Source organism: Salmo salar, chromosome 18 (genome assembly GCF_965601325.2).
Source record: "Salmo salar chromosome 18, fSalSal1, whole genome shotgun sequence".
In the NCBI taxonomy this organism is placed as follows: domain Eukaryota; kingdom Metazoa; phylum Chordata; class Actinopteri; order Salmoniformes; family Salmonidae; genus Salmo; species Salmo salar.
The window spans coordinates 47414602-47442500 of record NC_138308.1 but is presented as its reverse complement, the minus strand read 5'-3'; the positions used below and the strand labels follow the sequence as shown (position 1 = coordinate 47442500).

Genomic DNA, 27899 nt, shown 5'->3' with positions numbered 1-27899 from the left:
CAGGACCCCAGGACAGTCAGCCACACAACACAGGACCCCAGGACAGTCAGCCACACAACACAGGACCCCAGGGGAGTCCATCACGCAACCAACACAACAACATCTATATTGGTTTTACATATTATACTGTATATAGATTTTATAGATATTTTTTATTTGAGTTTATCTTTTATTTTCTGCACTTTGAGATGTATTCTTGTATAATTAAGAGTACTATACCTCTCACTGGGTCAGCCTGGTCTCCGAGTCCCCCCACTGGGTCAGCCTGGTCTCCGAGTCTCCCACTGGGTCAGCCTGGTCTCCGAGTCTCCCACTGGGTCAGCCTGGTCTCCGAGTCTCCCACTGGGTCAGCCTGGTCTCCGAGTCTCCCACTGGGTCAGCCTGGTCTCCGAGTCTCCCACTGGGTCAGCCTGGTCTCCGAGTCTCCCACTGGGTCAGCCTGGTCTCCGAGTCTCCCACTGGGTCAGCCTGGTCTCCGAGTCTCCCACTGGGTCAGCCTGGTCTCCGAGTCCCCCACTGGGTCAGCCTGGTCTCCGAGTCCCCCACTGGGTCAGCCTGGTCTCCGAGTCCCCCACTGGGTCAGCCTGGTCTCCGAGTCCCCCACTGTGTCAGCCTGGTCTCCGAGTCCCCCACTGGGTCAGCCTGGTCTCCGAGTCCCCCACTGGGTCAGCCTGGTCTCCGAGTCCCCCACTGGGTCAGCCTGGTCTCCGAGTCCCCCACTGGGTCAGCCTGGTCTCCGAGTCCCCCACTGGGTTAGCCTGGTCTAAGGGTCCCACTGGTTCAACAGTGAAAGGGCAACTCCGGGATGCTGGCCTTAACGGCAGAGTTCCTCTGTCCAGTGTCTGTGTTCTTTTGCCCATCTTAATCTTTTGTTTTTATTGGCCAGTCTGAGATATGGCTTTTTCTTTGCAACTCTGCCTAGAAGGCCAGCATTCCGGAGTCGCCTCTTCACTGCTGACGTTGAGACTGGTGTTTTGTGGGTACTATTTAATGAAGCTGCCAGTTGAGGACTGTGTCTCAAACTAGACACTCTAATGTACTCTAATGCACCGGGGCCTCCCACTCCTCTTTCTATTCTGGTTAGAGCCAGTATTCTGGTTAGAACACTGTTCTGTGAAGGGAGTAGTACACAGCGTTGTACAAGATCTTCAGTTTCTTGGCATTTCTCACATGGAAAAGCCTTCATTTCTCTGAACAAGAATAGACTGACGAGTTTCAGAAGAAAGGTCTTTGTTTCAGGCCATTTTGAGCCTGTAATCGAACCCTGAAATGCTGATGCTCCAGATACTCAACTAGTCTAAAGACGGCCAGATTTATGCTTTTTAATTAGCATAGCCGTTTTCAGCTGTGCTAACAAATTTGCAAAAGGGTTTTCTAATGATCAATTAGCCTTTTAAAATGATAAACGTGGATTAGCAAACACAATGTGCCATTGGAACACAGGAGTGATGGTAGCTGATAATGGGCCTCTGTACGCCTATGTAGATATTCCATTAAAAAATTCAGCCGTTTCCTGCTACAATAGTCATTTACATCATTAACAATGTCTACACTGTATTTCTGATCAATTTGATGTTATTTTAATGGACAAAAAAAAAAAAAAATTCTTTCAAAAACAAGGACATTTCTTGTAACCCCAAGTAACCCCAAACATTTGAATGGTAGTGTACATACACACACACACACACACACACACAGTGACAAATTGGCACTGATCTGAGCCATTGGGGGCCGACGGTGTGTTTGTGGCGTCATGTAACTGATGTCCAGAAGGCTGTTCAGCCTCACACAAACACTGTCTGCTACTTTCATTGTGAGTGTGAGACGTGAGATTTAGCCTTGTTTAGCCTTGCATGACCCGTAAACTCTGTGGAGAGCAGGGAACAGCCATAAACCACAGCGAAATGTGGGAAAAGACAGCTGGCTGTCTCCAAGGTTACGTTCCAAATGGAACCTATTACTTTAGTAGTTCAAAAGTAGTAGTACACTATCTAGGGGATAGGAATCCATTTGGTACTAGACCAAGTCAACTAGGCGCTGCTCTGTCAGTGCTCTGTCTCAGGCCTTCTGTGTAGTTCCCACCAGACCTTCCAATATGGCTGCTATAACATCCTAAATCTGTTACCAGGCCTTCCAATATGGCTGCTTATAACATCCTAAATCTGTTACCAGGCCTTCCAATATGGCTGCTATAACATCCTAAATCTGTTACCAGGCCTTCCAATATGGCTGCTTATAACATCCTAAATCTGTTACCAGACCTTCCAATATGGCTGCTATAACATCCTAAATCTGTTACCAGACCTTCCAATATGGCTGCTATAACATCCTAAATCTGTTACCAGGCCTTCCAATATGGCTGCTATAACATCCTAAATCTGTTACCAGGCCTTCCAATATGGCTGCTATAACATCCTAAATCTGTTACCAGACCTTCCAATATGGCTGCTATAACATCCTAAATCTGTTACCAGGCCTTCCAATATGGCTGCTATAACATCCTAAATCTGTTACCAGACCTTCCAATATGGCTGCTATAACATCCTAAATCTGTTACCAGACCTTCCAATATGGCTGCCTGCTTCAAATGGCTGTATTGTACCCTACTGAGGGAGAACACGGAGGGAGATAAAAGGTACTTATTCATATCTCCAGCCAGATGTGATATTAATGACCCTGTTCATGACCTTCTCCTCATCCTCCTTTGGGGTTATGGAATCATGATGCCAAAAAGCCGATTAGGAAATAAAGGCCATGTTTATGGCTATAAGAAATACGGAATGGAGAAAAGAAAAAAAAACTTTCTCCCGGTGATGATAAATCCTTGTGGTCGGAGAACACTTTGTTGTGTGGATGGAATGTTTGCTAGCTAAGTGTAACCCCCCCTCCTTAACAGATACATGGCTCCATCCTCATAATAGACCAAGTGTAAACCCCCCCTCCTCCTTAACAGATACATGGCTCCATCCTCATAATAGACCAAGTGTAACCCCCCCCTTCCTCCTTAACAGATACATGGCTCCATCCTCATAATAGACCACGTGTACCCCCCCCCCCCTCCTCCTTAACAGATACATGGCTCCATCCTCATAATAGACCAAGTGTAACCCCCCCCTCCTCCTTAACAGATACATGGCTCCATCCTCATAATAGACCAAGTGTAACCCCCCCCCCCTCCTTAACAGATACATGGCTCCATCCTAAAAATATACCAAGTGTAACCCCCCCCCCCTCCTTAACAGATACATGGCTCCATCCTCATAATAGACCAAGTGTAACCCCCCCCTCCTCCTTAACAGATACATGGCTCCATCCTCATAATAGACCAAGTGTAACCCCCCCCCCCCCCCCCTCCTTAACAGATACATGGCTCCATCCTCATAATAGACCAAGTGTAACCCCCCCTCCTCCTTAACAGATACATGGCTCCATCCTCATAATAGACCAAGTGTAACCCCCCCCCCCCCTCCTCCTTAACAGATACATGGCTCCATCCTCATAATAGACCAAGTGTAACCCCCCCCCTCCTCCTTAACAGATACATGGCTCCATCCTCATAATAGACCAAGTGTAACCCCCCCTCCTCCTTAACAGATACATGGCTCCATCCTCATAATAGACCAAGTGTAACCCCCCCCCTCCTCCTTAACAGATACATGGCTCCATCCTCATAATAGACCAAGTGTAACCCCCCCTAACAGATACATGGCTCCATACTCATAATAGACCAAGTGTAACCCCCCCTTCTCCCTAACAGATACATGGCTCCATCCTCATAATAGACCAAGTGTAACCCCCCCCACCTTAACAGATACATGGCTCCATCCTCATAATAGACCAAGTGTAACCCCCCCCCCCCCCCCCTCCTCCTTAACAGATACATGGCTCCATCCTCATAATAGACCAAGTGTAACCCCCCCCCCCCTCCTCCTTAACAGATACATGGCTCCATCCTCATAATAGACCAAGTGTAACCCCCCCCCCCCCTCCTCCTTAACAGATACATGGCTCCATCCTCATAATAGACCAAGTGTAACCCCCCCCCCCCCTCCTACTTAACAGATACATGGCTCCATCCTCATAATAGACCAAGTGTAAACCCCCCCTCCTCCTTAACAGATAGATGGCTCCATCCTCATAATAGACCAAGTGTAACCCCCCCTCCCCCCCCTCCTCCTTAACAGATACATGGCTCCATCCTCATAATAGACCAAGTGTAACCCCCCTCCTCCTTAACAGATACATGACTCCATCCTCATAATAGACCAAGTGTAACCACCCCCCTCCTCCTTAACAGATACATGGCTCCATCCTCATAATAGACCAAGTGTAACCACCCCCCTCCTCCTTAACAGATACATGGCTCCATCCTCATAATAGACCAAGTGGACCCCCCCCCCCCCTCCTTAACAGATACATGGCTCCATCCTCATAATAGACCAAGTGTAACCCCCCCCTCCTCCTTAACAGATACATGGCTCCATCCTCATAATAGACCAAGTGTAACCCCCATCCCTCCTTAACAGATACATGGCTCCATCCTCATAATAGACCAAGTGTAACCCCCCCCCCCTCCTTAGCAGATACATGGCTCCATCCTCATAATAGACCAAGTGTAACCCCCCTTCCTCCTTAACAGATACATGGCTCCATCCTCATAATAGACCAAGTGTAACCCCCCCCCCCCCCCCCCCTCCTCCTTAACAGATACATGGCTCCATCCTCACAATAGACCAAGTATAACCCCCCCTCCTCCTTAACAGATACCTGCCTCCATCCTCATAATAGACCAAGTGTAACCCCCCCCCCCCCTTAAATCAAATTTCAAAAATCAAATTTATTTTTATATAGCCCTTCGTACATCAGCTGATATTCTCAAAGTGCTGTACAGAAACCCAGCCTAAAACCCCAAACAGCAAGCAAAGCATGTGAAAGAAGCACGGTGGCTAGGAAAAACTCCCTAGGAAAAACTCCCTAGAAAGGCCAAAAACCTAGGAAGAAACCTAGAGAGGAACCAGGCTATGAGGGGTGGCCAGTCCTCTTCTGGCTGTGCAGGGTGGATATTATAACAGAACATGGTCAAAATGTTAAAATGTTAAAATGTTCATAAATGACCAGCATGGTCAAATAATAATAATCATAGTAGTTGTCGAGGGTGCAACAAGCACGTCCGGTGAACAGGTCAGGGTTCCATAGCCGCAGGCAGAACAGTTGAAACTGGAGCAGCAGCACGGCCAGGTGGACTGGGGACAGCAAGGAGTCATCATACCAGGTAGTCCTGAGGCATGGTCCTAGGGCTCAGGTCCTCCGAGAGAAAGACAGAAAGAGAGAAAGAGAGAATTAGAGAGAGCATATTTAAATACACACAGGACACCGGATAAGACAAGAGAAATACTCCAGATGTAACAGACTGACCCTAGCCCCCCGACACATAAACTACTGCAGCATAAATACTGGAGGCTGAGACAGGAGGGATCAGAAGACACTGTGGCCCCATCCGATGATACCCCCGGACAGGGCCAAACAGGCAGGATATAACCCCACCCACTTTGCCAAAGCACAGCCCCCACACCACTAGAGGGATGTCTCCAACCACCAACTTACCGTCCTAAGACAAGGCCGAGTATAGCCCACAACGATCTCCGCCATGGCACAACCCAAGGGGGGGGGGGGGGGGGGCGCCAACCCAGACAGGAAGACCACGTCAGTGACTCAACCCACTCAAGTGACGCACCCCTCCCATGGACGGCATGGAAGAACACCAGTAGGCCAGTGACTCAGCCTCTGTAAAAGGGTTAGAGGCAGAGAATCCCAGTGGAAAGAGGGGAACCGGCAAGGCAGAGACAGCAAGGGCGGTTCGTTGCTCCAGCCTTTCCGTTCACCTTCACACTCCTGGGCCAGACTATACTTAATCATAGGACCTACTGAAGAGATAAGTCTTCAGTAAAGACTTAAAGGTTGAGACTGAGTCTGCGTCTCTCACATTGGTAGGCAGACCATTCCATAAAAATGGAGCTCTATAGGAGAAAGCCCTACCTCCAGCCGTTTGCTTAGAAATTCTAGGGACAATTAGGAGGCCTGCGTCTTGTGACCGTAGCGTACGTGTAGGTATGTACGGCAGGACCAAATCGGAAAGATAGGTAGGAGCAAGCCCATGTAATGCTTTGTAGGTTAGCAGTAAAACCTTGAAATCAGCCCTTGCCTTAACAGGAAGCCAGTGTAGGGAGGCTAACACTGGAGTAATATGATCAAATTTTTTGGTTCTAGTCAGGATTCTAGCAGCCGTATTTAGCACTAACTGAAGTTTATTTAGTGCTTTATCCGGGTAGCCGGAAAGTAGAGCATTGCAGTAGTCCAGCCTAGAAGTAACAAAAGCATGGATTAATTTTTCTGCGTCATTTTTGGACAGAAAATTTCTGATTTTTGCAATGTTACGTAGATGGAAAAAAGCTGTCCTTGAAACAGTCTTGATATGTTCTTCAAAAGAGAGATCAGGGTCCAGAGTAACGCCGAGGTCCTTCACAGTTTTATTTGAGACGACTGTACAACCATCCAGATTAATTGTCAGATTCAACAGAAGATCTCTTTGTTTCTTGGGACCTAGAACAAGCATCTCTGTTTTGTCCGAGTTTAAAAGTAGAAAGTTTGCAGCCATCCACTTCTTTATGTCTGAAACACAGGCTTCTAGCGAGGGCAATTTTGGGGCTTCACCATGTTTCATTGAAATGTACAGCTGTGTGTCGTCTGCATAGCAGTGAAATTTAACATTATGTTTTCGAATGACATCCCCAAGAGGTAAAATATATAGTGAAAACAATAGTGGTCCTAAAACGGAACCTTGAGGAACACCGGAACACCTTAACAGATACATGGCTCCATACTCATAATAGACCAAGTGTAACCCCCCCTTCTCCCTAACAGATACATGGCTCCATCCTCATAATAGACCAAGTGTAACCCCCCCACCTTAACAGATACATGGCTCCATCCTCATAATAGACCAAGTGTAACCCCCCCTAACAGATACATGGCTCCATACTCATAATAGACCAAGTGTAACCCCCCCCCCCCTCCTCCTTAACAGATACATGGCTCCATCCTCATAATAGACCAAGTGTAACCCCCCCTAACAGATACATGGCTCCATACTCATAATAGACCAAGTGTAACCCCCCCTCCTCCTCCTTAACAGATACATGGCTCCATCCTCACAATAGACCAAGTATAACCCCCCCTCCTCCTTAACAGATACCTGGCTCCATCCTCATAATAGACCAAGTGTAACCCCCCCCCCCCCCCTTAACAGATACATGGCTCCATACTCATAATAGACCAAGTGTAACCCCCCCCTTAACAGATACATGGCTCCATCATCATAATAGACCAAGTGTAACCCCCCCTTCTCCCTAACAGATACATGGCTCCATCCTCATAATAGACCAAGTGTAACCCCCCCCCCCCCTCCTCCTTAACAGATACATGGCTCCATCCTCATAATAGACCAAGTGTAACCCCCCCCCCCCCTCCTCCTTAACAGATACATGGCTCCATCCTCATAATAGACCAAGTGTAACCCCCCCTCCTCCTTAACAGATACATGGCTCCATCCTCATAATAGACCAAGTGTAACCCCCCCCTCCTTAACAGATACATGGCTCCATCCTCATAATTGAACAAGTGTAACCCCCCCTCCTCCTTAACAGATACATGGCTCCATCCTCATAATAGACCAAGTGTAACCCCCCCCTCCTCCTTAACAGATAGATGGCTCCATCCTCATAATAGACCAAGTGTAAACCCCCCCCTCCTCCTTAACAGATAGATGGCTCCATCCTCATAATAGACCAAGTGTAACCCCCCCTCCTCCTTAACAGATACATGGCTCCATCCTCATAATAGACCAAGTGTAACCCCCCCTCCTCCTCCTTAACAGATACATGGCTCCATCCTCATAATAGACCAAGTGTATCCCCCCCCCTCCTCCTTAACAGATAAATGGCTCCATCCTCATAATCGACCAAGTGTAACCCCCCCCCCTCCTTAACAGATACATGGCTCCATCCTCATAATAGACCAAGTGTAACCCCCCCCCCCCCCTTAACAGATACATGGCTCCATACTCATAATAGACCAATTGTAACCCCCCCCCCCCTTAACAGATACATGGCTCCATCATCATAATAGACCAAGTGTAACCCCCCCTTCTCCCTAACAGATACATGGCTCCATCCTCATAATAGACCAAGTGTAAACCCCCCCCCCCCCCCTCCTCCTTAACAGATACATGGCTCCATCCTCATAATAGACCAAGTGTAACCCCCCCCCCCCTCCTCCTTAACAGATACATGGCTCCATCCTCATAATAGACCAAGTGTAACCCCCCCTCCTCCTTAACAGATACATGGCTCCATCCTCATAATAGACCAAGTGTAACCCCCCCCCCCCCCTCCTCCTTAACAGATACATGGCTCCATCCTCATAATAGACCAAGTGTAACCCCCCCCCTCCTCCTTAACAGATACATGGCTCCATCCTCATAATAGACCAAGTGTAACCCCCCCCTCCTCCTTAACAGATACATGGCTCCATCCTCATAATAGACCAAGTGTAACCCCCCCCACCTTAACAGATACATGGCTCCATACTCATAATAGACCAAGTGTAACCCCCCCTTCTCCCTAACAGATACATGGCTCCATCCTCATAATAGACCAAGTGTAACCCCCCCCACCTTAACAGATACATGGCTCCATCCTCATAATAGACCAAGTGTAACCCCCCCCCCCCCCCCCTCCTCCTTAACAGATACATGGCTCCATCCTCATAATAGACCAAGTGTAACCCCCCCCCCCCTCCTCCTTAACAGATACATGGCTCCATCCTCATAATAGACCAAGTGTAACCCCCCCCCCCCCCTCCTCCTTAACAGATACATGGCTCCATCCTCATAATAGACCAAGTGTAACCCCCCCCCCCCCTCCTACTTAACAGATACATGGCTCCATCCTCATAATAGACCAAGTGTAAACCCCCCCTCCTCCTTAACAGATAGATGGCTCCATCCTCATAATAGACCAAGTGTAACCCCCCCTCCCCCCCCTCCTCCTTAACAGATACATGGCTCCATCCTCATAATAGACCAAGTGTAACCCCCCTCCTCCTTAACAGATACATGACTCCATCCTCATAATAGACCAAGTGTAACCACCCCCCTCCTCCTTAACAGATACATGGCTCCATCCTCATAATAGACCAAGTGTAACCACCCCCCTCCTCCTTAACAGATACATGGCTCCATCCTCATAATAGACCAAGTGGACCCCCCCCCCCCCCTCCTTAACAGATACATGGCTCCATCCTCATAATAGACCAAGTGTAACCCCCCCCTCCTCCTTAACAGATACATGGCTCCATCCTCATAATAGACCAAGTGTAACCCCCATCCCTCCTTAACAGATACATGGCTCCATCCTCATAATAGACCAAGTGTAACCCCCCCCCCCCTCCTTAGCAGATACATGGCTCCATCCTCATAATAGACCAAGTGTAACCCCCCTTCCTCCTTAACAGATACATGGCTCCATCCTCATAATAGACCAAGTGTAACCCCCCCCCCCCCCCCCTCCTCCTTAACAGATACATGGCTCCATCCTCACAATAGACCAAGTATAACCCCCCCTCCTCCTTAACAGATACCTGCCTCCATCCTCATAATAGACCAAGTGTAACCCCCCCCCCCCTTAAATCAAATTTCAAAAATCAAATTTATTTTTATATAGCCCTTCGTACATCAGCTGATATTCTCAAAGTGCTGTACAGAAACCCAGCCTAAAACCCCAAACAGCAAGCAAAGCATGTGAAAGAAGCACGGTGGCTAGGAAAAACTCCCTAGGAAAAACTCCCTAGAAAGGCCAAAAACCTAGGAAGAAACCTAGAGAGGAACCAGGCTATGAGGGGTGGCCAGTCCTCTTCTGGCTGTGCAGGGTGGATATTATAACAGAACATGGTCAAAATGTTAAAATGTTAAAATGTTCATAAATGACCAGCATGGTCAAATAATAATAATCATAGTAGTTGTCGAGGGTGCAACAAGCACGTCCGGTGAACAGGTCAGGGTTCCATAGCCGCAGGCAGAACAGTTGAAACTGGAGCAGCAGCACGGCCAGGTGGACTGGGGACAGCAAGGAGTCATCATACCAGGTAGTCCTGAGGCATGGTCCTAGGGCTCAGGTCCTCCGAGAGAAAGACAGAAAGAGAGAAAGAGAGAATTAGAGAGAGCATATTTAAATACACACAGGACACCGGATAAGACAAGAGAAATACTCCAGATGTAACAGACTGACCCTAGCCCCCCGACACATAAACTACTGCAGCATAAATACTGGAGGCTGAGACAGGAGGGATCAGAAGACACTGTGGCCCCATCCGATGATACCCCCGGACAGGGCCAAACAGGCAGGATATAACCCCACCCACTTTGCCAAAGCACAGCCCCCACACCACTAGAGGGATGTCTCCAACCACCAACTTACCGTCCTAAGACAAGGCCGAGTATAGCCCACAACGATCTCCGCCATGGCACAACCCAAGGGGGGGGGGGGGGGGGCGCCAACCCAGACAGGAAGACCACGTCAGTGACTCAACCCACTCAAGTGACGCACCCCTCCCATGGACGGCATGGAAGAACACCAGTAGGCCAGTGACTCAGCCTCTGTAAAAGGGTTAGAGGCAGAGAATCCCAGTGGAAAGAGGGGAACCGGCAAGGCAGAGACAGCAAGGGCGGTTCGTTGCTCCAGCCTTTCCGTTCACCTTCACACTCCTGGGCCAGACTATACTTAATCATAGGACCTACTGAAGAGATAAGTCTTCAGTAAAGACTTAAAGGTTGAGACTGAGTCTGCGTCTCTCACATTGGTAGGCAGACCATTCCATAAAAATGGAGCTCTATAGGAGAAAGCCCTACCTCCAGCCGTTTGCTTAGAAATTCTAGGGACAATTAGGAGGCCTGCGTCTTGTGACCGTAGCGTACGTGTAGGTATGTACGGCAGGACCAAATCGGAAAGATAGGTAGGAGCAAGCCCATGTAATGCTTTGTAGGTTAGCAGTAAAACCTTGAAATCAGCCCTTGCCTTAACAGGAAGCCAGTGTAGGGAGGCTAACACTGGAGTAATATGATCAAATTTTTTGGTTCTAGTCAGGATTCTAGCAGCCGTATTTAGCACTAACTGAAGTTTATTTAGTGCTTTATCCGGGTAGCCGGAAAGTAGAGCATTGCAGTAGTCCAGCCTAGAAGTAACAAAAGCATGGATTAATTTTTCTGCGTCATTTTTGGACAGAAAATTTCTGATTTTTGCAATGTTACGTAGATGGAAAAAAGCTGTCCTTGAAACAGTCTTGATATGTTCTTCAAAAGAGAGATCAGGGTCCAGAGTAACGCCGAGGTCCTTCACAGTTTTATTTGAGACGACTGTACAACCATCCAGATTAATTGTCAGATTCAACAGAAGATCTCTTTGTTTCTTGGGACCTAGAACAAGCATCTCTGTTTTGTCCGAGTTTAAAAGTAGAAAGTTTGCAGCCATCCACTTCTTTATGTCTGAAACACAGGCTTCTAGCGAGGGCAATTTTGGGGCTTCACCATGTTTCATTGAAATGTACAGCTGTGTGTCGTCTGCATAGCAGTGAAATTTAACATTATGTTTTCGAATGACATCCCCAAGAGGTAAAATATATAGTGAAAACAATAGTGGTCCTAAAACGGAACCTTGAGGAACACCGGAACACCTTAACAGATACATGGCTCCATACTCATAATAGACCAAGTGTAACCCCCCCCTTCTCCCTAACAGATACATGGCTCCATCCTCATAATAGACCAAGTGTAACCCCCCCACCTTAACAGATACATGGCTCCATCCTCATAATAGACCAAGTGTAACCCCCCCTAACAGATACATGGCTCCATACTCATAATAGACCAAGTGTAACCCCCCCCCCCCTCCTCCTTAACAGATACATGGCTCCATCCTCATAATAGACCAAGTGTAACCCCCCCTAACAGATACATGGCTCCATACTCATAATAGACCAAGTGTAACCCCCCCTCCTCCTCCTTAACAGATACATGGCTCCATCCTCACAATAGACCAAGTATAACCCCCCCTCCTCCTTAACAGATACCTGGCTCCATCCTCATAATAGACCAAGTGTAACCCCCCCCCCCCCCCTTAACAGATACATGGCTCCATACTCATAATAGACCAAGTGTAACCCCCCCCTTAACAGATACATGGCTCCATCATCATAATAGACCAAGTGTAACCCCCCCTTCTCCCTAACAGATACATGGCTCCATCCTCATAATAGACCAAGTGTAACCCCCCCCCCCCTCCTCCTTAACAGATACATGGCTCCATCCTCATAATAGACCAAGTGTAACCCCCCCCCCCCCTCCTCCTTAACAGATACATGGCTCCATCCTCATAATAGACCAAGTGTAACCCCCCCTCCTCCTTAACAGATACATGGCTCCATCCTCATAATAGACCAAGTGTAACCCCCCCCTCCTTAACAGATACATGGCTCCATCCTCATAATTGAACAAGTGTAACCCCCCCTCCTCCTTAACAGATACATGGCTCCATCCTCATAATAGACCAAGTGTAACCCCCCCCTCCTCCTTAACAGATAGATGGCTCCATCCTCATAATAGACCAAGTGTAAACCCCCCCCTCCTCCTTAACAGATAGATGGCTCCATCCTCATAATAGACCAAGTGTAACCCCCCCTCCTCCTTAACAGATACATGGCTCCATCCTCATAATAGACCAAGTGTAACCCCCCCTCCTCCTCCTTAACAGATACATGGCTCCATCCTCATAATAGACCAAGTGTATCCCCCCCCCCTCCTCCTTAACAGATAAATGGCTCCATCCTCATAATCGACCAAGTGTAACCCCCCCCCCTCCTTAACAGATACATGGCTCCATCCTCATAATAGACCAAGTGTAACCCCCCCCCCCCCCCCCTTAACAGATACATGGCTCCATACTCATAATAGACCAATTGTAACCCCCCCCCCCTTAACAGATACATGGCTCCATCATCATAATAGACCAAGTGTAACCCCCCCTTCTCCCTAACAGATACATGGCTCCATCCTCATAATAGACCAAGTGTAAACCCCCCCCCCCCCCCCTCCTCCTTAACAGATACATGGCTCCATCCTCATAATAGACCAAGTGTAACCCCCCCCCCCCCTCCTCCTTAACAGATACATGGCTCCATCCTCATAATAGACCAAGTGTAACCCCCCCTCCTCCTTAACAGATACATGGCTCCATCCTCATAATAGACCAAGTGTAACCCCCCCCCCCCCCTCCTTAACAGATACATGGCTCCATCCTCATAATTGAACAAGTGTAACCCCCCCCCCTCCTCCTTAACAGATACATGGCTCCATCCTCATAATAGACCAAGTGTAACCCCCCCTCCTCCTTAACAGATACATGGCTCCATCCTCATAATAGACCAAGTGTAAACCCCCCCTCCTCCTTAACAGATAGATGGCTCCATCCTCATAATAGACCAAGTGTATCCCCCCCCCCCTCCTCCTTAACAGATAAATGGCTCCATCCTCATAATCGACCAAGTGTAACCCCCCCCCCCTCCTTAACAGATACATGGCTCCATCCTCATAATAGACCAAGTGTAACCCCCCCCCCCCCCCTCCTCCTTAACAGATACATGGCTCCACCCTCATAATAGACCAAGTGTAACCCCCCCTCCTCCTTAACAGATACATGGCTCCATCCTCATAATAGACCAAGTGTAACCCCCTTCCCTCCTCCTTAACAGATACATGGCTCCATCCTCATAATAGACCAAGTGTAACCCCCCCCCCTCCTCCTTAACAGATACATGGCTCCATCCTCATAATAGACCAAGTGTAACCCCCCCCCCCCTCCTCCTTAACAGATACATGGCTCCATCCTCATAATAGACCAAGTGTAACCCCCCCCCCCTCCTTAACAGATACATGGCTCCATCCTCATAATAGACCAAGTGTAACCCCCCCTCCTCCTTAACAGATACATGGCTCCATCCTCATAATAGACCAAGTGTAACCCCCCCTCCTCCTTAACAGATACATGGCTCCATCCTTATAATAGACCAAGTGTAACCCCCCCCCCTCCTCCTTAACAGATACATGGCTCCATCCTCATAATAGACCAAGTGTAACCCCCCCCTCCTCCTTAACAGATACATGGCTCCATCCTCATAATAGACCAAGTGTAACCCCCCCCCCTCCTCCTTAACAGATACATGGCTCCATCCTCATAATAGACCAAGTGTAACCCCCCCCCCTCCTCCTTAACAGATACATGGCTCCATCCTCATGATAGACCAAGTGTAACCCCCCCCCCCCTCCTCCTTAACAGATAAATGGCTCCATCCTCATAATAGACCAAGTGTAACCCCCCCTCCTCCTTAACAGATACATGGCTCCATCCTCATAATAGACCACGTGTAACCCCCCCCCCCCTCCTCCTTAACAGATACATGGCTCCATCCTCATAATAGACCAAGTGTAACCCCCCCCTCCTCCTTAACAGATACATGGCTCCATCCTAAAAATATACCAAGTGTAACCCCCCCCCTCCTTAACAGATACATGGCTCCATCCTCATAATAGACCAAGTGTAACCCCCCCCTCCTCCTTAACAGATACATGGCTCCATCCTCATAATAGACCAAGTGTAACCCCCCCCTCCTCCTTAACAGATACATGGATCCATCCTAAAAATAGACCAAGTGTAACCCCCCCTCCTCCTTAACAGATACATGGCTCCATCCTCATAATAGACCAAGTGTAACCCCCCCTCCTCCTTAACAGATACATGGCTCCATCCTCATAATAGACCAAGTGTAACCCCCCCCCTCCTTAACAGATACATGGCTCCATCCTCATAATAGACCAAGTGTAACCCCCCCTCCTCCTTAACAGATACATGGCTCCATCCTCATAATAGACCAAGTGTAACCCCCCCCCCCTCCTCCTTAACAGATACATGGCTCCATCCTCATAATAGACCAAGTGTAACCCCCCCCTCCTCCTTAACAGATACATGGCTCCATCCTCATAATAGGCCAAGTGTAACCCCCCCCTCCTCCTTAACAGATACATGGCTCCATCCTCATAATAGACCAAGTGTAACCCCCCCCCCCTCCTCCTTAACAGATACATGGCTCCATCCTCATAATAGACCAAGTGTAACCCCCCCTCCTCCTTAACAGATACATGGCTCCATCCTCATAATAGACCAAGTTTAACCCCCCCCCTCCTCCTTAACAGATACATGGCTCCATCCTCATAATAGGCCAAGTGTAACCCCCCCCTCCTCCTTAACAGATACATGGCTCCATCCTCATAATAGACCAAGTGTAACCCCCCCCCCTCCTCCTTAACAGATACATGGCTCCATCCTCATAATAGACCAAGTGTAACCCCCCCCCCCTCCTCCTTAACAGATACATGGCTCCATCCTCATAATAGACCAAGTGTAACCCCCCCCCCTCCTCCTTAACAGATACATGGCTCCATCCTCATAATAGACCAAGTGTAACCCCCCCCCCCCTCCTCCTTAACAGATACATGGCTCCATCCTCATAATAGACCAAGTGTAAACCCCCCCCCCCCTCCTCCTTAACAGATAAATGGCTCCATCCTCATAATAGACCAAGTGTAACCCCCCCCCCCCTCCTCCTTAACAGATACATGGCCCCATCCTCATAATAGTCCAAGTGTAACCCCCCCTTCTCCCTAACAGATACATGGCTCCATCCTCATAATAGACCAAGTGTAACCTTCCCCCTCCTCCTTAACAGATACATGGCTCCATCCTCATAATAGACCAAGTGTAACCCCCCCCCCCTCCTCCTTAACAGATACATGGCTCCATCCTCATAATAGACCAAGTGTAACCCCCCCTCCTCCTTAACAGATACATGGCTCCATCCTCATAATAGACCAAGTGTAACCCCCCCCCTCCTTAACAGATACATGGCTCCATCCTCATAATAGACCAAGTGTAACCCCCCCTCCTCCTTAACAGATACATGGCTCCATCCTCATAATAGACCAAGTGTAACCCCCCCCCCCCTCCTCCTTAACAGATACATGGCTCCATCCTCATAATAGACCAAGTGTAACCCCCCCCCTCCTTAACAGATACATGGCTCCATCCTCATAATAGACCAAGTGTAACCCCCCCCCCCTCCTCCTTAACAGATACATGGCTCCATCCTCATAATAGACCAAGTGTAACCACCCCCCTCATCCTTAACAGATACATGGCTCCATCCTCATAATAGACCAAGTGTAAACCCCCCCCTCCTCCTTAACAGATAGATGGCTCCATCCTCATAATAGACCAAGTGTAACCCCCCCCCCTCCTTAACAGATACATGGCTCCATCCTCATAATAGAACAAGTGTAACCCCCCCCTCCTCCTTAACAGATACATGGCTCCATCCTCATAATAGTCCAAGTGTAACCCCCCCTTCTCCCTAACAGATACATGGCTCCATCCTCATAATAGACCAAGTGTAACCTCCCCCCTCCTCCTTAACAGATACATGGCTCCATCCTCATAATAGACCAAGTGTAACCCCACCCCCCCCTCCTCCTTAACAGATACATGGCTCCATCCTCATAATAGACCAAGTGTAACCCCCCCTCCTCCTTAACAGATACATGGCTCCATCCTCATAATAGACCAAGTGTAACCCCCCCTCCTCCTTAACAGATACATGGCTCCATCCTCATAATAGACCAAGTGTAACCCCCCCCCTCCTTAACAGATACATGGCTCCATCCTCATAATAGAACAAGTGTAACCCCCCCTCCTCCTTAACAGATACATGGCTCCATCCTCATAATAGACCAAGTGTAACCCCCCCTCCTCCTTAACAGATACATGGCTCCATCCTCATAATAGACCACGTGTAACCCCCCCTCCTCCTTAACAGATACATGGCTCCATCCTCATAATAGACCAAGTGTAACCCCCCCTCCTCCTTAACAGATAGATGGCTCCATCCTCATAATAGACCAAGTGTATCCCCCCCCTCCTCCTTAACAGATAAATGGCTCCATCCTCATAATCGACCAAGTGTAACCCCCCCCCCCCCCCTCTTTAACAGATACATGGCTCCATCCTCATAATAGACCAAGTGTAACCCCCCCCCTCCTCCTTAACAGATACATGGCTCCATCTTCATAATAGACCAAGTGTAACCCCCCCTCCTCCTTAACAGATACATGGCTCCATCCTCATAATAGACCAAGTGTAACCCTCCCCCTCCTCCTTAACAGATACATGGCTCCATCCTCATAATGGACCAAGTGTAACCCCCCCCCTCCTTAACAGATACATGTCTCCATCCTCATAATAGACCAAGTGTAACCCCCCCCCTACTTAACAGATACATGGCTCCATCCTCATAATAGACCAAGTGTAAACCCCCCCTCCTCCTTAACAGATAGATGGCTCCATCCTCATAATAGACCAAGTGTAACCCCCCCCCCCCTCCTCCTTAACAGATACATGACTCCATCCTCATAATAGACCAAGTGTAACCCCCCCCCCTCCTCCTTAACAGATACATGACTCCATCCTCATAATAGACCAAGTGTAACCCCCCCCCCCCCTTAACAGATACATGGCTCCATCATCATAATAGACCAAGTGTAACCCCCCCTCCTCCTTAACAGATACATGGCTCCATCCTCATAATAGTCCAAGTGTAACCCCCCCCTTCTCCCTAACAGATACATGGCTCCATCCTCATAATAGACCAAGTGTAACCCCCCCCCTCCTCCTTAACAGATACATGGCTCCATCCTCATAATAGACCAAGTGTAACCCCCCCTCCTCCTTAACAGATACATGGCTCCATCCCCATAATAGACCAAGTGTAACCCCCCCTCCTCCTTAACAGATACATGGCTCCATCCTCATAATAGACCAAGTGTAACCCCCCCTCCTCCTTAACAGATACATGGCTCCATCCTTATAATAGACCAAGTGTAACCCCCCCCTCCTCCTTAACAGATAGATGGCTCCATCCTCATAATAGACCAAGTGTAACCCCCCCTCCTCCTTAACAGATACATGGCTCCATCTTCATAATAGACCAAGTGTAACCCCCCCCCCCCCTTAACAGATTCATGGCTCCATCCTCATAATAGACCAAGTGTACCCCCCCCCCCCCCTCCTTAACAGATACATGGCTCCACCCTCATAATAGACCAAGTGTAACCCCCCCTCCTCCTTAACAGATACATGGCTCCATCCTCATAATAGACCAAGTGTAACCCCCCCCCCCCCCTTAACAGATACATGGCTCCATACTCATAATAGACCAAGTGTAACCCCCCCCCCCCCCCTTAACAGATACATGGCTCCATCATCATAATAGACCAAGTGTAACCCCCCCTCCTCCTTAACAGATACATGGCTCCATCCTCATAATAGACCAAGTGTACCCCCCCCCCCCTCCTCCTTAACAGATACATGGCTCCATCCTCATAATAGACCAAGTGTAACCCCCCCTCCTCCTTAACAGATACATGGCTCCATCCTCATAATAGACCAAGTGTAACCCCCCCCCCCCCCCCCCTTAACAGATACATGGCTCCATACTCATAATAGACCAAGTGTAACCCCCCCCCCCTTAACAGATACATGGCTCCATCATCATAATAGACCAAGTGTAACCCCCCCTCCTCCTTAACAGATACATGTCTCCATCCTCATAATAGACCAAGTTGAACCCCCCCCCCCTTAACAGATACATGGCTCCATACTCATAATAGACCAAGTGTAACCCCCCCCCCCTTAACAGATACATGGCTCCATACTCATAATAGACCAAGTGTAACCCCCCCCCCCCCCTTAACCCCCCCTCCTCCTTAACAGATACATGGCTCCATCCTTATAATAGACCAAGTGTAACCCCCCCCTCCTCCTTAACAGATAGATGGCTCCATCCTCATAATAGACCAAGTGTAACCCCCCCTCCTCCTTAACAGATACATGGCTCCATCCTCATAATAGACCAAGTGTAACCCCCCCCTCCCCTCCTCCTTAACAGATACATGGCTCCATCCTCATAATAGACCAAGTGTAACCCTCCCCTCCTCCTTAACAGATACATGGCTCCATCCTCATAATAGACCAAGTGTAACCCCCCCCCCCTCCTCCTTAACAGATACATGGCTCCATCCTCATAATAGACCAAGTGTAACCCCCCTCCTCCTTAACAGATACATGGCTCCATCCTCATAATAGACCACGTGTAACCCTCCCCCTCCTCCTTAACAGATACATGGCTCCATCCTCATAATAGACCAAGTGTAACCCCCCCCCCCTTAACAGATACATGGCTCCATACTCATAATAGACCAAGTGTAACCCCCCCCCCCCTTAACCCCCCCTCCTCCTTAACAGATACATGGCTCCATCCTTATAATAGACCAAGTGTAACCCCCCCCTCCTCCTTAACAGATAGATGGCTCCATCCTCATAATAGACCAAGTGTAACCCCCCCTCCTCCTTAACAGATACATGGCTCCATCCTCATAATAGACCAAGTGTAACCCCCCCCTCCCCTCCTCCTTAACAGATACATGGCTCCATCCTCATAATAGACCAAGTGTAACCCTCCCCTCCTCCTTAACAGATACATGGCTCCATCCTCATAATAGACCAAGTGTAACCCCCCCCCCCTCCTCCTTAACAGATACATGGCTCCATCCTCATAATAGACCAAGTGTAACCCCCCTCCTCCTTAACAGATACATGGCTCCATCCTCATAATAGACCACGTGTAACCCTCCCCCTCCTCCTTAACAGATACATGGCTCCATCCTCATAATAGACCAAGTGTAACCCCCCCTCCTTAACAGATACATGGCTCCATCCTCATAATAGACCAAGTGTAACCCCCCCCCCTCCCCTCCTCCTTAACAGATACATGGCTCAATCCTCATAATAGACCAAGTGTAACCCCCCCTCCTCCTTAACAGATACATGGCTCCATCCTCATAATAGTCCAAGTGTAACCCCCTCCTTCTCCCTAACAGATACATGGCTCCATCCTCATAATAGACCAAGTGTAACCCCCCCCCTCCTCCTTAACAGATACATGGCTCCATCCTCATAATAGACCAAGTGTAACCCCCCCTCCTCCTTAACAGATACATGGCTCCATCTTCATAATAGACCAAGTGTAACCCCCCCCCCCCCCCCTCCTTAACAGATACATGGCTCCATCCTCATAATAGACCAAGTGTAACCCCCCCCCCCCCTCCTCCTTAACAGATAGATGGCTCCATCCTCATAATAGACCAAGTGTAACCCCCCCTCCTCCTTAACAGATACATGGCCTCATCCTCATAATAGACCAAGTGTAACCCCCCCCCCCCCCCTTAACAGATACATGGCTCCATACTCATAATAGACCAAGTGTAACCCCCCCCCCCTTAACAGATACATGGCTCCATCATCATAATAGACCAAGTGTAACCCCCCCTCCTCCTTAACAGATACATGGCTCCATCCTCATAATAGACCAAGTGTAACCCCCCCTCTTCCTTAAAAGATACATGGCTCCATCCTCATAATAGACCAAGTGTAACCCCCCCCCCCCCTCCTTAACAGATACATGGCTCCATCCTCATAATAGACCAAGTGTAACCCCCCCTCCTCCTTAACAGATACATGGCTCCATCCTCATAATAGACCAAGTGTAACCCCCCCCCCTCCTCCTTAACAGATACATGTCTCCATCCTCATAATAGACCAAGTTGAACCCCCCCCCCTTAACAGATACATTGCTCCATACTCATAATAGACCAAGTGTAACCCCCCCCCCCCTTAACAGATACATGGCTCCATACTCATAATAGACCAAGTGTAACCCCCCCCCCCTTAACCCCCCCTCCTCCTTAACAGATACATGGCTCCATCCTTATAATAGACCAAGTGTAACCCCCCCCTCCTCCTTAACAGATAGATGGCTCCATCCTCATAATAGACCAAGTGTAACCCCCCCTCCTCCTTAACAGATACATGGCTCCATCCTCATAATAGACCAAGTGTAACCCCCCCCTCCCCTCCTCCTTAACAGATACATGGCTCCATCCTCATAATAGACCAAGTGTAACCCTCCCCCCCTCCTTAACAGATACATGGCTCCATCCTCATAATAGACCAAGTGTAACCCCCCCCCCCCCCCTCCTCCTTAACAGATACATGGCTCCATCCTCATAATAGACCAAGTGTAACCCCCCTCCTCCTTAACAGATACATGGCTCCATCCTCATAATAGACCACGTGTAACCCTCCCCCTCCTCCTTAACAGATACATGGCTCCATCCTCATAATAGACCAAGTGTAACCCCCCCTCCTTAACAGATACATGGCTCCATCCTCATAATAGACCAAGTGTAACCCCCCCCCCTCCCCTCCTCCTTAACAGATACATTGCTCCATCCTCATAATAGACCAAGTGTAACCCCCCCCTCCTTAACAGATACATGGCTCCATCCTCATAATAGACCAAGTGTAACCCCCCCCTCCTCCTTAACAGATACATGGCTCCATCCTCATAATAGACCAAGTGTAACACCCCCCCCCCTTAACAGATACATGGCTCCATACTCATAATAGACCAAGTGTAACCCCCCCCCCCCCTTAACAGATACATGGCTCCATCATCATAATAGACCAAGTGTAACCCCCCCTCCTCCTTAACAGATACATGGCTCCATCCTCATAATAGACCAAGTGTAACCCCCCCCTCCTCCTTAAAAGATACATGGCTCCATCCTCATAATAGACCAAGTGTAACCCCCCCCCCCCCCCTCCTCCTTAACAGATACATGGCTCCATCCTCATAATAGACCAAGTGTAACCCCCCCTCCTCCTTAACAGATACATGGCTCCATCCTCATAATAGACCAAGTGTAACCCCCCCCTCCTCCTTAACAGATACATGGCTCCATCCTCATAATAGACCAAGTTGAACCCCCCCCCCCCCCCCTTAACAGATACATGGCTCCATACTCATAATAGACCAAGTGTAACCCCCCCCCCCCCCCTTAACAGATACATGGCTCCATACTCATAATAGACCAAGTGTAACCCCCCCCTTAACCCCCCCTCCTCCTTAACAGATACATGGCTCCATCCTCATAATAGTCCAAGTGTAACCCCCCCTTCTCCCTAACAGATACATGGCTCCATCCTCATAATAGACCAAGTGTAACCCCCCCCCCCCTCCTCCTTAACAGATACATGGCTCCATCCTCATAATAGACCAAGTGTAACCCCCCCCCCCCCCCCCCTCCTCCTTAACAGATACATGGCTCCATCCTCATAATGGACCAAGTGTAACCCCCCCCCCCCCCCCTTAACAGATACTTGGCTCCATCCTCATAATAGACCAAGTGTAACCCCCCTCCTCCTTAACAGATACATGGCTCCATCCTCATAATAGACCACGTGTAACCCTCCCCCTCCTCCTTAACAGATACATGGCTCCATCCTCATAATAGACCAAGTGTAACCCCCCCTCCTTAACAGATACATGGCTCCATCTTCATAATAGACCAAGTGTAACCCCCCCCCCCCCCCCCCCTCCTTAACAGATACATGGCTCCATCCTCATAATAGACCAATTGTAACCCCCCCCCCCCTCCTCCTTAACAGATAGATGGCTCCATCCTCATAATAGACCAAGTGTAACCCCCCCTCCTCCTTAACAGATACATGGCCTCATCCTCATAATAGACCAAGTGTAACCCCCCCCCCCCCTTAACAGATACATGGCTCCATACTCATAATAGACCAAGTGTAACCCCCCCCCCCCTTAACAGATACATGGCTCCATCATCATAATAGACCAAGTTTAACCCCCCCTCCTCCTTAACAGATACATGGCTCCATCCTCATAATAGACCAAGTGTAACCCCCCCCCCCCCCTCCTCCTTAACAGATACATGTCTCCATCCTCATAATAGACCAAGTTGAACCCCCCCCCCCTTAACAGATACATGGCTCCATACTCATAATAGACCAAGTGTAACCCCCCCCCCCTTAACAGATACATGGCTCCATACTCATAATAGACCAAGTGTAACCCCCCCCCCTTAACCCCCCCTCCTCCTTAACAGATACATGGCTCCATCCTTATAATAGACCAAGTGTAACCCCCCCCTCCTCCTTAACAGATAGATGGCTCCATCCTCATAATAGACCAAGTGTAACCCCCCCTCCTCCTTAACAGATACATGGCTCCATCCTCATAATAGACCAAGTGTAACCCCCCCCTCCCCTCCTCCTTAACAGATACATGGCTCCATCCTCATAATAGACCAAGTGTAACCCCCCCTCCTTAACAGATACATGGCTCCATCCTCATAATAGACCAAGTGTAACCCCCCCCCTCCCCTCCTCCTTAACAGATACATGGCTCCATCCTCATAATAGACCAAGTGTAACCCCCCCCTCCTTAACAGATACATGGCTCCATCCTCATAATAGACCAAGTGTAACCCCCCCCTCCTCCTTAACAGATACATGGCTCCATCCTCATAATAGACCAAGTGTAACACCCCCCCCCCTTAACAGATACATGGCTCCATACTCATAATAGACCAAGTGTAACCCCCCCCCTTAACAGATACATGGCTCCATCATCATAATAGACCAAGTGTAACCCCCCCTCCTCCTTAACAGATACATGGCTCCATCCTCATAATAGACCAAGTGTAACCCCCCCCTCCTCCTTAAAAGATACATGGCTCCATCCTCATAATAGACCAAGTGTAACCCCCCCCCCCCCCCCCTCCTCCTTAACAGATACATGGCTCCATCCTCATAATAGACCAAGTGTAACCCCCCCTCCTCCTTAACAGATACATGGCTCCATCCTCATAATAGACCAAGTGTAACCCCCCCCCCCTCCTCCTTAACAGATACATGGCTCCATCCTCATAATAGACCAAGTTGAACCCCCCCCCCCCCTTAACAGATACATGGCTCCATACTCATAATAGACCAAGTGTAACCCCCCCCCCCCTTAACAGATACATGGCTCCATACTCATAATAGACCAAGTGTAACCCCCCCCTTAACCCCCCCTCCTCCTTAACAGATACATGGCTCCATCCTCATAATAGTCCAAGTGTAACCCCCCCTTCTCCCTAACAGATACATGGCTCCATCCTCATAATAGACCAAGTGTAACCCCCCCCCCTCCTCCTTAACAGATACATGGCTCCATCCTCATAATAGACCAAGTGTAACCCCCCCCCCCCCCCCCCCCCCCCCCCCCCCCCCTCCTTAACAGATACATGGCTCCATCCTCATAATAGACCAAGTGTAACCCCCCCCCTCCTTAACAGATACTTGGCTCCATCCTCATAATAGACCAAGTGTAACCCCCCTCCTCCTTAACAGATACATGGCTCCATCCTCATAATAGACCACGTGTAACCCTCCCCCTCCTCCTTAACAGATACATGGCTCCATCCTCATAATAGACCAAGTGTAACCCCCCCTCCTTAACAGATACATGGCTCCATCCTCATAATAGACCAAGTGTAACCCCCCCCTCCCCTCCTCCTTAACAGATACATGGCTCCATCCTCATAATAGACCAAGTGTAACCCCCCCCCCTCCTTAACAGATACATGGCTCCATCCTCATAATAGACCAAGTGTAACCCCCCCCTCCTCCTTAACAGATACATGGCTCCATCCTCATAATAGACCAAGTGTAACCCCCCCCCCTCCCCTCCTTAACACATACAGTGGGGGAAAAAGTATTTAGTCAGCCACCAATTGTGCAAGTTCTCCCACTTAAAAAGACGAGAGAGGCCTGTAATTTTCATCATAGGTACACGTCAACAATGACAGACAAAATGAGAAAAAAAATCCAGAAAATCACATTGTAGGATTTTTAATGAATTTATTTGCAAATTATGGTGGAAAATAAGTATTTGGTCAATAACAAAAGTTTATCTCAATACTTTGTTATATACCCTTTGTTGGCAATGACACAGGTCAAACGTTTTCTGTAAGTCTTCACAAGGTTTTCACACACTGTTGCTGGTATTTTGGCCCATTCCTCCATGCAGATCTCCTCTAGAGCAGTGATGTTTTGGGGCTGTCGCTGGGCAACACGGACTTTCAACTCCCTCCAAAAATGTTCTATGGGGTTGAGATCTGGAGACTGGCTAGGCCACTCCAGGACCTTGAAATGCTTCTTACGAAGCCACTCCTTCATTGCCCGGGCGGTGTGTTTGGGATCATTGTCATGCTGAAAGACCCAGCCACATTTCATCTTCAATGCCCTTGCTGATGGAAGGGGGTTTTCACTCAAAATCTCACAATACATGGCCCCATTCATTCTTTCCTTTACACGGATCAGTCGTCCTGGTCCCTTTGCAGAAAAACAGCCCCAAAGCATGATGTTTCCACCCCCATGCTTCACAGTAGGTATGGTGTTCTTTGGATGCAACTCAGCATTCTTTGTCCTCCAAACACGACGAGTTGAGATTTTACCAAAAAGTTATATTTTGGTTTCATCTGACCATATGACATTCTCCCAATCCTCTTCTGGATCATCCAAATGCTCTCTAGCAAACTTCAGACGGGCCTGGACATGTACTGGCTTAAGCAGGGGGACACGTCTGGCACTGCAGGATTTGAGTCCCTGGTGGCATAGTGTGTTACTGATGGTAGGCTTTATTGCTTTGGTCCCAGCTCTCTGCAGGTCATTCACTAGGTCCCCCCGTGTGGTTCTGGGATTTTTGCTCACCGTTCTTGTGATCATTTTGACCCCACGGGTGAGATCTTGCGTGGAGCCCCAGATCGAGGAAGATTATCAGTGGTCTTGTATGTCTTCCATTTCCTAATAATTGCTCCCACAGTTGATTTCTTCAAACCAAGCTGCTTACCTATTGCAGATTCAGTCTTCCCAGCCTGGTGCAGGTCTACAATTTTGTTTCTGGTGTCCTTTGACAGCGCTTTGGTCTTGGCCATAGTGGAGTTTGGAGTGTGACTGTTTGAGGTTGTGGACAGGTGTCTTTTATACTGATAACAAGTTCAAACAGGTGCCATTAATACAGGTAACAAGTAAAGGACAGAGGAGCCTCTTAAAGAAGAAGTTACAGTTTTGTCTGTCATAGTTGACGTGTACCTATGACGAAAATTACAGGCCTCTCTCATCTTTTTAAGTGGGAGAACTTGCACAATTGGCGGCTGACTAAATACTTTTTTCCCCCACTGTACATGGCTCCATCCTCATAATAGACCAAGTGTAACCCCCCCCCCCCCTCCTCCTCCTTAACAGATACATGGCTCCATCCTCATAATAGACCAAGTGTAACCCCCCCCCCCCTCCTCCTCCTTAACAGATACATGACTCCATCCTCATAATAGACCAAGTGTAACCCCCCCCCCCTCCTTAACTGATACATGGCTCCATCCTCATAATAGACCAAGTGTAACCCCCCCTCCTCCTTAACAGATACATGTCTCCATCCTCATAATAGACCAAGTGTAACCCCCCCCCCCCCCTCCTCCTTAACAGATACATGGCTCCATCCTCATAATAGACCACATGTAACCCCCCCCCCCCTCCTCCTTAACAGATACATGGCTCCATCCTCATAATAGACCAAGTGTAACCCCCCCCCCTCCTTAACAGATACATGGCTCCATCCTCATAATAGACCAAGTGTAACCCCCCCTCCTCCTTAACAGATACATGGCTCCATCCTCATAATAGACCAAGTGTAACCCCCCTCCTCCTTAACAGATACATGGCTCCATCCTCATAATAGACCAAGTGTAACCCCCCCCCCCCTTAACAGATACATGGCTCCATCCTCGTAATAGACCAAGTGTAACCCCCCCCCCCTCCTCCTTAACAGATACATGGCTCCATCCTCATAATAGACCAAGTGTAACCCCCCCCTGTAATAGATACATGGCTCCATCCTCATAATAGACCAAGTGTAACCCCCCCTCCTCCTTAACAGATACATGGCTCCATCCTCATAATAGACCAAGTGTAACCCTCCCCCTCCTCCTTAACAGATACATGGCTCCATCCTCATAATGGACCAAGTGTAACCCCCCCCCCCTCCTTAACAGATACATGTCTCCATCCTCATAATAGACCAAGTGTAACCCCCCCTCCTACTTAACAGATACATGGCTCCATCCTCATAATAGACCAAGTGTAACCCTCCCTCCTCCTTAACAGATACATGGCTCCATCCTCATAATAGACCAAGTGTAACCCCCCCTCCTCCTTAACAGATACATGGCTCCATCCTCATAATAGACCAAGTGTAACCCCCCCTCCTCCTTAACAGATACATGACTCCATCCTCATAATAGACCAAGTGTAACCCCCCCCCCCCCCATTAACAGATACATGGCTCCATCATCATAATAGACCAAGTGTAACCCCCCCTCCTCCTTAACAGATACATGGCTCCATCCTCATAATAGACCAAGTGTAACCCCCCCCTCCTCCTTAACAGATACATGGCTCCATCCTCATAATAGACCAAGTGTAACCCCCCCTCCTCCTTAACAGATACATGGCTCCATCCCCATAATAGACCAAGTGTAACCCCCCTCCTCCTTAACAGATACATGGCTCCATCCTCATAATAGACCAAGTGTAACCCCCCCTCCTCCTTAACAGATACATGGCTCCATCCTTATAATAGACCAAGTGTAACCCCCCCCTCCTCCTTAACAGATAGATGGCTCCATCCTCATAATAGACCAAGTGTAACCCCCCCTCCTC

At 48.7% G+C, this 27899-nt stretch overlaps 1 protein-coding gene across 3 annotated transcripts in view; it reads left to right on the top strand.

The window, feature by feature from the left end:
- Positions 1-27899, top strand: part of LOC106577390 (phospholysine phosphohistidine inorganic pyrophosphate phosphatase) — a 124088-nt gene that overhangs the window by 10651 nt on the left and 85538 nt on the right. For 2 of the 3 annotated variants that reach the window (XM_082964997.1, XM_045701172.2), the window contains exon 7: positions 235-1511. The exons of the other annotated variant lie outside the window; for it this stretch is intronic. In XM_082964997.1, the coding sequence (XP_082821123.1) occupies positions 235-757 (523 nt within the window). In that variant the 3' untranslated portion in view covers positions 758-1511. Of the gene's footprint in view, positions 1-234; positions 1512-27899 lie in introns of those variants that run through there. 3 annotated transcript variants of the gene reach the window in all.